Below are 14,310 nucleotides of genomic sequence, written 5' to 3'. Positions count from 1 at the left end.
TCACCTGATGATTCATGACTGGATTCTGAACAAGTAGATGCCTTTCCACCGTGCTCCTCAACCCCTCGTGGTCCAGGGAGCATGATGCAGGACCTGCCACGCCAGGTGCCTGTAAGGGGTTTCTGCATCTGTGGCACACTGTAGCTGGGAAAAGCAACACGTGGCAACCGAAAGCCGACTGCGCTAATCTCATACTACCTCTTTCATGTATTCCTCCCTCTACTTCTATTCATTAAGACACAAAGGATAGAGACCATCTTTTCTTCCAACAGTTTTAGCGCAATGAGATCCCAATCCATGCATTCGGCTCACAGATATTACCTTAAATCAAATACATTATCCCAGAAATTGCTTCCAAACAGCTGCTTTGGTTTCAAATTTGTTCTCAGTTTAAAACCAGTTTTTCCCACTTCTTGCAGCTATGCAATACAACAGGGTCACACGAACTCTTTTACATTCTGTTTTGCGTGGGTTTTAAAGCAGCCACATTTTTTCTGTATGCAATCAAGCATGCTACAATACAGTACAAAAAGGCCGTGATAGGAAGGCAGTGGAGCACCATGAGGTTAGGACACACATTCGATTACATGCTTTGAGAAGAGAAGAAGCAGAAATACCCTCTGAGAGAAGATTTTAAAGGAAATAAGATCATACACAAGCAGTTGCAGAGCGAAATAACTGAGAAATCACCTTGGATAGCGTAAGTAACTCTGGAGCTCCTGGTAAAAATTACAGCTTTGTAAGGTATCATTTCTTAATTAATGGGTTTTGTGCTGTCAGATGTTAGGTGCTGAACACAGCAATTACTGGCATTATATCAACGAAGAGCTAGCATTTATAGCCTGTGTCAAAATTACAGAGTTTCCTAAGAACAGGTATCTAACCACATCCTAACAGCTAAGAGAAATGAGCAGAAATAAGTGTTTTAATAATATTTATCAAACATGAAAGAGAACCAAGCCAGCCATTGGAAAAAGTTTCCCCCTGCCAATTATCCCACACTTCAATAGCCACAGTGAAAGAAAGTCAGAGACCTTTGGGGGAACTTTAGCCTCTCATAAAGTTGAAAGAGAAATTCCCAGGGAATTAAAAGCTAGATCTATCAAGGCAGTGACATGCTCAGTTTTCAAAGTGGAAAAAGCCAGCTGCTGCATCGCCAAGTGTAAGACCTTCCTCTTTACCCATCCTTATCAAAGTTATCTCCTGCAGAACAAAATTCTACAGTGCTCTTCTCCAGAAGACATTTAATTAATCTTTACACTAAATGTTTAATGCTAAAAATAGGGATATCTTGACAGAAGGATTGTGAGTTACTAAGAAAACCAAAAAGGGGATGCTACTCTAATAAACAGTTAAAGATAAAACTAAATGGAATTTACAAAGCGACACTAAGACCTAACACAATATCCCAAGCTGAAAGCCCACCTGGAGGAAGGAATTAAAATATTCCTGCACTGAGTATTAGCATTCTCTACACTAGATATGGCCACCTATTTAAATAAATGTTTGCTGTTTATTTAGGAACCTTCCAGAAAGAGTGATAAAGGATGCCAGCCATCCAGTGGAGAAGCCAGAGTCAAACACAGGTAGATGGGACTTATTCCTAACTTCATGTGTAATTTTTCTAAATGTACAGTCAATATTTTCTTCCAATAGTTTTTCCCACATTTTTTTTAAGTGTGTGGTAGGGCATATAGATATAGAAGTCAGATTTGTGACCTACCTATGATAATAGAGTCCTTCGAAAATAGTAAGAATAAAAACAAAACGTTGAGCCTGAGCTATAAAAAGTTTTCATTAGGTCAGCTTGATTTAGGAAAAAACAAGCGCCCAGTGAAATGCTGTCCTGTTAGTTCCTGAGCGGACAAGCATAAATCTTCAGAGGATGGAAAGCAAAGTATTATTTGCAGTCCTAAAATGCTGGAGGTGGTGGAAGGGTCTTCGTAGGAGATTAGCTCAGCCTTGGAATGCAGCTGAAACACGCATCTCCAACAGATGGCAAAATCCAGAGAAGCAGCCTACAATTTGGTATCAGCAGCTGTGTGTGAAACACACGCGGGTTTAAGCGGTTGATAAGAAGCACGCTACAGCAGGCTCTACCCAACCATGCATGGCTGCACACACTGGCATGATTCAAACCTCAGCTTTCCAGTCTCAAAATTCAAGATTTTGATCAGGAATGTGTGCCACTGCACAAGTGAAGTGAGAAAAGGCAGGCTCCATCCTTCTTCCCAGGTCAGCAGAGGATCACAGAGCGCCCCTGCCAACAGCCACCTGTCCACCAGAAATTCCAGAGACAAAGGGTCTCTGTATCACCCCTGCTGCTGAATGTAGCCTAAAGATACAAATTTCACTGCCTTAAAATGGCAAAATCCTAGTAATAGAAATGTAGGATAAAGTGAATGTTATTAGAATATAGTTGACACCACCACAAAGGACATAATTTTAGGTTTTGGTGGAGTGTTAAACTTTTGCTCCTACTTTTTTTCATGTTTTACTAAAAAAAAAAAAAAAAGCTGAATCTCTCAGAAGGCAAAAGCTTTTTATTTGATCATCTAAATTTTACCCCTTGAAAATTGAAGACAATAACAAATTTTAACAACTTTTATCAACTGCCCAGATGAAGAAATGGAATGCAGCACCTCCAAATTTGTGGATGATTCCAAATTTGGGGGAGCTGTTACTATACTAGAGGAAAGGAACACCATTCAGAGGGACTTTGAAATGTTTGAGAAACGGGCCAAAAAAATCCCCCATAAAGTTCACTTAAGACAGATACATTGTCCTGCCCTGGGAGGGTTTGAACTCTTGCAATTGAAAAGGCTGGATGCCAATCGAAGTTGGCAGGTCTGCAAGGAGGAAGGGGAAAAAAATAAAAAAAAAAATAAAAAGACAAACAAAAGAAAAAAAGGAAAAACTTGTGTGTCCTGCAGGGCAAGTTGTATCTGGGTCAGAGGTGAGAGTTTGCAATGATTGAAGTTAACTTGATACTGGGCCAAATCAGGAGAAGCGTAGCCAGAAGGACAGAGAAGTGATTTAGCCTTTTATTAAGTGCTTGTGAAACCACACCAGGAGCCAATTTTGGGCTCCCCGGCACAAAAAAAAAGCGATATTGACAAACTGGCACAGGTGCCATAAACTGGAGGAAGGCCAGTAAGACCACTATGGGGCTGCAGTGTACAACATTCAAGGAATGGGTGAGAGAGCCCGGCTTGCTCAGGCAGCCACAGAGAAGACCACGGGATGCATTACAACTGCAGATACTCACTCAACTACCTCGAGGGGGATGCAGGGATGAATAAGGCAGATAGTTCTCAGAGATGCACAGCAAAAGAACAAGGATAATCATCAGAGGTTAAAGAAAGAGGGAGAAGAAAGAAATTTCACAGTGAGCAGGCATTGGGGCAGGTTGCCCAGAGACCCTGAATCTCTGTCTTCCAAGATTTTCAAACTGAACTGGAGGAGGCCCAGAGCAACCTGATCCAACTTGCAAGGCAGCCCTGCTTTAAGCAGGACATCGTCAAGCAAGATGACCTCGAGAGGACCCTCACCATCTACATTTTTCTGTGATTGTATGATACTGCACTTCTCGTATGGAATGTCAATGCTAAGTGATACACTAAGGACTTAGAGGCAGACAAACACATTAAGAGCTGTGCAAGGTCAAAAAATACTAACTTGTGAAGGACTTGATCTGAAATTTGGTTTTGTCCTGAACTGAAACAATCTAATTCTTAATTTTGAAAATGTTTTACTCTCAGTCTTTCAGAAGTCTTCACTTAAATAATGAGATACAGTGTTATACACAGGTACAAAACTGAAATAATAATTAAAAAGATCACAATATAAATGGCACAAACTTATTTCAGCAGAGGGTTTTTCTGTTCCTTGAACAGAAGTTTAAGTGAAATTGCCTTGATTTTTACCTTTAAAAAATGCTTAATCTATTAGTTTGAATTACATTCTTCCAGGTACTGCATTACATACATTTGGGACACACTAAACAGAAATAAGGAGACTAAGGACACTTAAAGAGTGCATCCATCTTCATAAATCATGGCTGATAGGAACTTCTGAAAAATCACTCCTCAAAACAATTTCTTTTACTTTGATTCTTTTAACAGCAAAAGGATTTTTTTTTCCTTGTAATTATGAATCTGTAGTAAAGTTACGTTACTCTTTAGACAATTTTATGAGGTTATTTGAGAATACAGTCGAAATAAGCAAATTTAATCAATCTGGTATAATCTGTGCCCTCTTAATCATAGATCTGATTGTGCACCTAATTGGATCAGTGGAATTTTTTGTATTGATTTTGTGGTTAAGAAAACTAGGGCTATTTTACATTTAAGTGAAATAAGTCCTTCAATTCATTTTAATCCGAGCTGTTTAGGAATAATTAGGAAGACCATAGCACAAAGATTTTAACAAGTTTGAATGGTATTGGTCTGTAAAATAGGTGAAAGGTTTGATGTTAAATACATTTCCAATAGAGGAAATAATATTTACTAAAACCCTACACCAAAAAACACAGGACACAAGTGTAATCTGTTTATTCCAAAGTTTAAATATTATGTTTAATTATGTCATTAACAGTGCCTGACAAAATAAACATCCATTTTCCTTCTTATTCAAGAAATACTATAGAGAAGTAAATCAGTGATGATGTATTCAATATACTTTTAATGGTTTGGGGCTTTTTGCATATATTTTCCAAGACAAGCACTGTAAAGTGTCCATTGTATCTAGAGAAACATGTCTTGCAATGTAAAGGCCTTCTTAAAAACACCGTCCAGGTACTCCCAGAATAAATGTAACCTCTAACTAATATGATATACTTAATATTCATGCGCTCCTTCACAGCTGTACTGATATCAGAATAAGGTTGGTCTGTTGCCAAATCTCACCAACAATTTGAACATCTATTTGAGCAATTTCAGCCAAAAGAGAGAAACTTTACTTACCAGTGAACACTAACTTTAAACTCGATTTTAAAACCAAATAAATCAGTTGAATGACAAAGCTTAATTGAGGCCCAGGAAAAATTGGCTGACCTATACTGTTATTTTGTGCACTTTTTTATATTTAGATTAAAACATTAAATGCTCTCATAGTACAGTTGCCTGCTCGTTAAGCTACTTCATAAGCATAACTTAATAAATTTACCTTGTTCCACCCAGATCTCAGAAGGAAACCAGACATACTGCTTACAAGGATGCCATTAAAACAGAAGTCTGTTGATTCAGCATTATTTAGGTACGTACACGCTTGCCTGTACAGCCCTCAGCTGAATGTATGATTCAGGGCTGTTTATACTGAAGCTCCATGAATGAAGAAGTACAATTATGATTTTGTATATTTTTTTTGGGGAAAAAAAAAACGATCCATAAAAACAAGCTTTAACATTTTTCCTTCATGCAGATTATTTCTCAGTTTGCTATTTCTGATTTTGTTTTTTCTTTTTTCCTATTTGCTGTCTTTTAATGTTATTTCTGGTTTTAAGTATTGAATCCATCTCAACAGTTTTCATGCTACATAACAGAATAATAAAACTGTTCAGACTCAACTACTCAGAACATATTGGCTGAAAAACCTAAGCAATAGCTGTTCTTTCTTTCTTATCTTACTCTCTCTGTTGTCTCTACTTTTAAGACACCTGTTTCATTTGTCTCTCCAGTTTGTTACCAGCTATTTTTACTTCCAGTTTCTTAGTTGTCAGCACATTGTGCCAATGTGTATATACAGCAAAAACATTTTTTCTTTTTGGAGAAAAAATAGATTAAAAACCCCATGTCAACAAGCAGTTCTTAAATTAATGAAAACATTTATATCACTGTTATATTAACTCAATGACAGGAACTGTCAAATTCCAATATAATTTCATACTGCACAGACAAAAGGTGTGTTATATTTTTTGCCAAATAGCTATTTTACTTCCCCTTATTAGACACTAGGATCTTCCCCATTCAGTCTTGTTTGTATAGAGGCTTATCGGGTATTTTTCATGGCTCAATTCAAAGCTGTGAAGACAATCTCAAAATTGATTAATGATATTTCTAAAATACATTTTTACAACACAAGCACGCTGTTTATGCACATAATGTAATTGTATCCATATATTAATAGACAATGGATTTTGCTTTTTTCCTTTCTCACTACATTCTTTTTTGACAGGAAGCCAAAAAAATGCAAGATTTTACTCAAATTAGTCATGGGTACTAAAATCAATGGTAAAAATATTGCTTTTCTTTTTTTAAAGCTGTAATATCTATACAAAATACATCTGCAAACCTAACCTGTGATCTAAAATGCAAAATAAATCAGCCAAGCCTGACAAGACAATCAGACAGTGAATCCTGAATTACTCTGTCAGAATTTGAATTACAGTATGGCCAGCCCATTTAGGCTGTTAATACCAAAGATGCTGATTTCTTAATACTGCCATAAAACACAACACATACAAAAAAAAAAAAACCCACATTAATTGAAGCTCAGTTACAGAACTGTGCTAATACTAATAACACTGCCTGCCACATCCTTGTCGTTTCATCCCACAAGGGTAGGAACTAAACCAAGTACCCCAAATCTGCAGCTAATACGGTTAATCTGAAATTGAAGGAAAGCATCCCTTGCGCTAATTAAAATGGGAGAAAGAAGGGGAAGGGAAATATCCTGATGATCTGATTCTGCAATCCCGCTCCCAGAGGAAGAGAGCAGCATCTAGGAACTCTGCAGTAATTTTTACCTTGGTCCAGATTTAAAGAGTGCCTTATGCAAGAACAACGGCCTAAATTGTTATGAATTCCTGGAAGAAACACTTCTCTTTCATAAAAACAACCCACACAATTTAATGAAAAAAATTGAAATTCATTATCTGAAAGGAGTCAAGGCACTACAAGGCAACACCAGGCTCCTGATATTTTTTCCCTGTACTTCTCCTGAGGGAGAAAGATATGAAACTGGGGAAAGATATGAACACTTCCAGTGAAAGCCCATAAGACTGGCACCAGGGTTCCTCTGGGGCTGGGCGTGGGTAACAGGAGTTTCCTGCACGCTCTCCAGATACCTTTTTAGACATACAGAGTAACAGAGACCCAGTAAGGCTCCAGTTATAATTCTGAACGAATTCCTCATATCACAGCAGGCTGAAAACTTCCACTCTTGAAAGAGAAGTAAGTGGTTCCTTTACATTACCACCCAAAGAAACAGCGTAGGTGTGTTTACTGGGGCAATTTGGGATGACAGAATTTGGGGTGCCTCACCTCACCACTTCCTGGGTTTGAGAAGTTCAAACTTAATTAGAAATCTTCTCTAGAAAAACACAGGCCACAACATAGCAACCTTCTTTAAAATTTTTTAAAATTACCTGTACTTTGTGGTCAGAATTTTAAAATTCTACATTTATAATATGGAACAAAATATGAAAGAAACTATGCTTACAAAAATCTCATGTTATCAATCTTTGCAGTCGTCTCTAATTAATCAAGGAAATGATCCCCCTGAGACTTGATCAACCTCCAATTTATTTAAAGCAAAAATATTAACTGTATTAAAAGCTTTCACTGTCTCAGACAGAAAATCACCACCATTAAATAGATATAACACATTTGTAGCTTGCCCTCACCATCATTTTTCCTGAGAATTAAAAGAAATAAGAGCACATACTTGTGTAAACAAAAACTGATAAAACATTTTTTCTTAAAAAATCTGATGGCTTATTCCATCTAAAGTCTGTACTTCTTGGTATATGATAAATATTATTCTTATTATAATTTTAGATTTTATTTGCATAGCCTCTGCAGTGATAGTTTAGACAGATTAACAATCAAATATATCCATGGAAAATATCACTGTACCAAACCGAATTGTCATTTGATGATGAACTCTCTAAATGTACTACTGCAAACAGCCCATCTTAGATTCTTTACGTTTTACAAAGCTGCATAACTTGAAATATTTAGGGCACCCGCTGTTGGGAAATACTGCCTGGATTTAGATTTTATACAAACAGCATAGTTTGCCATCTGGGCTGAAATCCTAGGGTTTATGAAGCGTGAAAAAAAGCCTGCTGTCCTAGGCCCTAACTTTTCAGCTCCAATAGAAAAAGGACAGAAATTTTAAAAAATAAAAACGGGCATCAATGCTTAAAATCAAATGACCTGGATAATGATGCAAAGACATTGTGTTGGTTCAGCACAATTGGTTCCTCCAATATAAATAGAAAAGCTCTCTGAAAAGTTGTTTGCCATCTCACAAAGGTGTTCTTGCATTGCCAAATGAGCAACACCTGACCGTTTTGATCAGCAGGAATTTGTAAGGAAATATAGTTGAGCAAGTGGGAAAGGGAAAGTCTATTTCTTTGCTCTGTTGAGAAAATTCATCCTGGAAAGTCTTGGTTCACTCAAATTCTATTTGGTGGGACATAAAGCTTTGGATTGGCTTGGGCTAAACATGGAGCCAAGGTTCATCCATGCTGTAAGGAGGAGAAAGTAGTGGAAATAGCGGCCTATTGTAGCAACCAGCACTGATGAAAAATGTCACTGAAAAGAAGTGGTTTAGTATTTGTGGGCACATATAGCAATAGAGTAATACCTGTTAAAAACTGAAATAAGCACGCGTTACTTAATGAACTTACCAGCCTGCGGATCTCTCTCTCACATTCCCGCTTTATTCTATTAATCTCATCCTGATGGGACTGATAAGCCATGCGCAGGTCAGCAGCCTTCATTTTATCCGCCTGCATAATGTTGTTCAAAGCTTCTTCAAGCTGCTTTTTGCCAGATTTCAGCTCCAAGATCTCCTGTTGCAACTTCATCCGTTCACTGTCGAACGCCTTACGAGCCTCCTCCTTTGCTTCACTCAGCAGCGCCGTCTTCACTTTGTCAGCTGCCCCGTCCCGCAGGACATTGACTGTTGACTGCAAACGCTGAATTTCTCCGTCTTTAATTTTCACCATTCTTGCTACCTCCTGCTCGTGCTGCCGGATCAGTAGCTCTCTGACGCTCTGAAGTTCCTTCATTTTCTCCTCGTGGAGCTTGGCTTTCAGTTCAGAAACATAGGCAGTGTGCTTGTGCTGCTCCTGCTCCCTTTCTTGCTTAACCTCTTGGATTTTCTCTCTCAATTTACCCACCTGGAACATCAATATAAGTATTGATTAACAAGTGCTACCACACTTTTAAAAGTCACAAAGGGAGTTTTTTCTTAAACATTATTAAAACCTCATCCCGAATATTTAAAAGCAAAGACTGTGCACCTGACACCTCTCTCTCCAATAACTAACTAGAGAACCAGGGATAGAAAAAGGCCGTGTGTGTGCAGGAATCTGCCATGGGGATGTGCTATTGGCAAGAAGTTCTCACAGGTTTAGGGAATAAAATAAAACCGAGCAGCATCCAATCTAGTTCTCTCCTTATCTCATCCACCACCACCGCCCCCCGCCGACTACTCTCGTCCATAACTGTGCTCTACAAGCCGATGGGAAATGAATCAACCAGAGATAAAAGAGTTTGTGTTTATGTTGGGAGGGAAATGCGAGAGAACTTTTCTAGTATATGAAGGACCAAGCTTCATGGATGCTCATAGTGACTTAGATCATCACATATATTCAATTAATTTATTCCCATAACGTCCTTCTGTAGCTAAGCAGCTCTACTACAGTTTTACAGATGGGATGCTCAGACAGGCATGGATTGATTTACCTAATTCACACACATACTGTCTTTGGGATTTCAGTCCCAAATTACTACACTTAAATCCACTACTTGACCTTAGGTACTTCCTGCTAATCAGATGAGAAAGGATCTTGCCTTGAAGGAACAGAGGGAAGAGATCCTATCAACAAAGGGGTGTTCTTATCAGTAGGAACATGAGGAATAGAAACTAAATTAAAGGGGAGGGGGAAGAGCAAAAAAAAAAGAAACAAACATTGATTTTGGATTTCTTAATTTCTTAGCTACTTAAATGGGAAAGTCCTTATTAGATAAGCCAGAAGAACTGGTCTTCTGAAAAAATCAAGTCTACTCAAGGGGCTTCAGACAGGACACCCCAAAACTGAAGGTATTTATAGTCTTCAGATACTTCAGAAAATATAGGCCAGTGACTCTAAGGGTTGTGGGGGGAGTAGGGAAAAGGTCTTCTAGCCTATTATAGTAATACCCACTGTGATGAAACCTCATTATAAAATGATGCTTAGCAGGCTGCATGGAAAGCAATGCTTTTTCCAAGCGGGATTAGATATTAATTTAGAAAAAAGAAAAGAAAAAGAAAAAAAAAAAAGAGAGAAAGGCTTGCTTCTCCATTATACTAAAACAGAAAGGCTATAATGTATTTCATCATGTATAATGCCAGTAATATCTTTCTACTATCCCTGTCACAGTGACTGTCAAAATATGGGCTCTACACATGTACTTCTCATCTAAAACAAAGTCAGAGGCAGAGATTTCAAAGACCTGTGTTTTAACCTTGAGTGGCAATACAATCATACATATCAAACAGCACTTCATGGTAAAAGGAGGCTCTCGAGCAGCAGGATGTTAGTCACAGTCACAATATTCCTAGACTGCTTGCATCTCTGCTATACAAAGCTGGATCTGTATCCATACAATGCATTTCATTTATGCTAAACTAAACCAGAATTGCAACTTGCCTCAGAGTAGTGCAGAGAGTGGGAGATTTCTATTAATATTCAGACTATCATTTACTTTGAATGTATAATTAAAACAAATTTTTGCGTGGTTCTGGATTCTACAGTGTAAAAAAAAAAGTAGAGTTAATTAAAAGCAATAATTCCAGTTCAGGAAAGGCCCATTAATTTGTTTATTGAAAGCAGGTTGGCTCTAAACAGGCACTTTGGGGGCTTTCCTTTAGGCAAAACGGGACATCTTAACACAAAAGCCTCAGATATAGCTCATCCAATGAATCCAAGACTACTACTTAATTTAAAAGTGACCATAAAATGAGACCGATGTGTTACACAAACCCAGAACACTGACAGTAGGGTTTCCAGAGTCTGAACTTCACCTGAAGTCTTCAGACAGCAAGGACAGAAGACTTTCCCTGTGTAGAAGGTGTTATGATTCTGTTATTTTCGAGAGTAACTTTAAGAATTAACCAACTCAAACTTATCCTAGATTTTAAAAAATAAAATAAAGTAAAATAAAATAAAATAAAATAAGAAAGGAAACAGGCTGGAGTGGAAGAGGGAGGAAAGGTATCTACATTTTCATGAAATTAATCTTCTAGATACACTGTGGACTAAACACCAGCTGGGAGAGCACTATAATTACAGCTGTGGAAAAGGTAACAGCTCTGAATCGGACACCATCAGAAGCAGATCTCATTGCACAGATACTGTTACTCTATTCCAGGGTGATTCAGATAACACAATTTGATGAAGAAAGATGGATTTGTTTATTTATTTATTTTTCTCCCAAAATCCTAAATCTGGCTATTGGAAATTATCTGCAGGAGATACCTATGTGTTATTTCTTCTGGTGGGATGACATTTAGTTCCAAGCCTATGGTGGATAGCACGGATTTTCAGTGCTTGCATTAGGGCACCCAATTCCATAGAAGAATTTAAGACTCTCCTGTCCATGTCCATAGCATGGGGGTTGGACTAGATGATCCTTAAAGGTCCCTTCCAACCCAAACCATTCAATGATTCTATAACTAAGATAAATCACTTACCTATTTACTATCACAAATGGATGAGTTTATAAACTTGCAAATGAACCAACACTCATTATTTACTTAAATCTATTAGTTATTCCCTTCCTGATGAGCAAGGAAAACTGAAATGAAACTGAGCAATGAAACCTAGTAATGATGACACAGGAAAATAAACTGTGTAATGGCATATATAAACAATGTTAATATACCTCCAAAACTACAGTAATCTAAAATTAGTTATATTGTACATAAAGCATGCAACTGAAAGGCAGTTTTCAATACAAAACATTAATGAATCTGACTTCCTACAAACATTTTTAATATACAAGAAACGGATTCTAAAATTTTGGAGGAGTACCAAGTTACACAAAATGGCACACTTGCTCAAATTTTTTTGGTCTTTCACTGAATTGAGGGAAGGCAACATCTACATGCATTGTTGCTGTCTATAAGAAAACATTAAACCACTCAGAAATACTGAATATTATCATATTTCATCAATCATTTTACTTACAAAGCTTCAGCAAGAGCAATGTAAACAAGAAGAATCCTTCTAAAACCCCTGGATTTTTTACACTGCATCTTAAATGTCTATCACTCCTCATTACTTGGTAAAAAAAGATGCATCCTAATTCTCAAGGTCTTAAGAGCTCTTTTCTTGTTATTGCTTCTTGTCAGAGAAGATGGAAAGTTAGATCTATCTGTTAGGTCTTCCCTGAAAGCCATAAGCTCTCCTTCCCTCACTCCCTCCTGCATACTATGCAGATCTGTACATATTTGGCTTCCAGAGCAACTGACTGAATGAAAATAGTAGTGTGGCATTTTTCCATATGCCTAAGTCTCAGTTTGAAAATGAACTTAGACTTTAAAGCAATTTGTCTTTCTTTAATTTCCTGCAATTTTATTTATTTTTTTTTTTTAAATGAAGAAAGCTGTTGTGTTCATAGGCAGAACATGAAGCATAACCAAGAAATGAAGCCAATAGGGAAATAAAGTCAGCCAGGATATCAGGGCACCAATGAAACAGGCATTTTCTGCCGTTCTAAATTAAATCTTTAATAATTAGTGCACATTGATACAACACTGTCGCAAGAGCAGAAGCTGGCTTCTTGGAAAAATGATGCCAAACATCATTGCTTCTTGCCTTTCTTATGTCTGAACAGGGCCTGAGAGAAGGATTTTCTTTAAAACAATACAATTATATTAACATGGAATATTTGCACCTGGTGCTGTTTTTTGACAAAGTACTTCGCACACTTGAGACAGAAATGTAATAGTTCAGTTTTATGGACTGGAGTCAATGACATTTTTTAAAGTTATGCACTTCTTAAAGGCAATAACCTATTAAGCCATATATGTTGCCAAGTGCTACTAAACCACTGACCCAATAAAAGTGTTATGATAAGAACTTTCCAAAGACTACCTCACTTCAGGGTTGTTTTGTTTTGTTTTGTTTTGTTTTGATTTAAATGCAGATTTTTTTTTATTTGTGGCACAACAGTCAATCGCTTGGGGGGGCGGGAGAGATACTCTCCTCACACCTTTTTGCCAGGAGCTCAGGTTATGGTAGGCAATCTATTGTCAACTGTGAAAAGGGCAGGTTACTAGTGGTGAGCCCAATAAGCAAAGACACTAGTGTTTATTTAAACAGTATTTATTAAAAACCCGTAAAAACAGTTTAATAATTAAAAAGAAATAAAGATTATTCTTTTTTTAATTGTAAGGAAAAGAGAAAAAAAAAACAAGGAGAGAAGAAAATAAAACCCAAGATGCAAATGAAAACAATTGCTCACCACCAACCGACTGATGCCCAGTCAGTCCCTAAGCAGCAGCCTCCCCAGCAGCCCCCCTCAGTTTTACTGCTAAGCATCATGTCATATGGTACAGCAAGTCCCTTGGTCACTTGGGGTCAGCTGTCCCGACTGTGTCCCCTCCCAGGTTTTCCTGCACCTCCAACCTACTCACTGGTGGGGTGGTGCGAGAAGCAGAAAAGGCCTTGACTCCGTATAAGCACTGCTCAGCAGTAACTAAAACATCCCTGTGTTATCAACACTGTTTTCAGCACAAATCCAAAACATAGTTTTCTTCACAGTAGCAAGTATGGGGCTAACTCTGTCCCAGCCAAAACCAGTACACTCAGTCACCATTTTTCCAGTCCATCTGCCTGTACTGCTTGCTTCGTTTATCTATGATCTCGCTCATTGTTCCTTCTCCATAGAATACAGAGTGAACACAGGAGGTTTTTCGCTGTCCATTTTCATGAACATCCTCTTCTTGCATGCCCATTTCCAGTAACAAATGAATTTAAAAAAACTCTTTAAAAAGAATATATTAAAAAAAAAATAAAATCAAGGCACCACATCTACTGCAACCTTTCGTGCCTCAAGCTTTTCCACTTCTGATAACCTTTTAGCCTAAACTCTGAGGATTATGTGACAATACTAAGGATCACAGAAAATGTGTTTCTGTTCACATCTGAATATATGAAGCATCTCTTTTCTCTGTGCTATATTTGGATCCCCTAGAAACTTGTGAAGACTCCAGTGATTTCCCTTTTGTTCCAGATTTAAATAGTTTAGATATATAATTTGATAAGATACTTTAATTTTAGAGGCCTACTACAGTTCTGAGTAGAATTTT

The 14,310-nt window shown here is 37.6% G+C and overlaps 1 protein-coding gene across 2 annotated transcripts in view; it reads right to left on the bottom strand.

Moving 5' to 3' along the window:
• The window catches only part of JAKMIP1 (janus kinase and microtubule interacting protein 1), a 97,329-nt gene that overhangs the window by 64,916 nt on the left and 18,103 nt on the right, over nucleotides 1–14,310 (bottom strand). The window contains exon 3 of one of the 2 annotated variants that reach the window (XM_074147983.1): nucleotides 8,636–9,130. The exons of the other annotated variant lie outside the window; for it this stretch is intronic. Within the exon in view, the coding sequence (XP_074004084.1) occupies nucleotides 8,636–9,130 (495 nt within the window). The remainder of the gene's footprint in view (nucleotides 1–8,635; nucleotides 9,131–14,310) is intronic. 2 annotated transcript variants of the gene reach the window in all.

Source organism: Numenius arquata, chromosome 5 (genome assembly GCF_964106895.1).
Source record: "Numenius arquata chromosome 5, bNumArq3.hap1.1, whole genome shotgun sequence".
Classification (NCBI taxonomy): domain Eukaryota; kingdom Metazoa; phylum Chordata; class Aves; order Charadriiformes; family Scolopacidae; genus Numenius; species Numenius arquata.
This window is presented reverse-complemented; position numbering and strand designations above follow the sequence as displayed.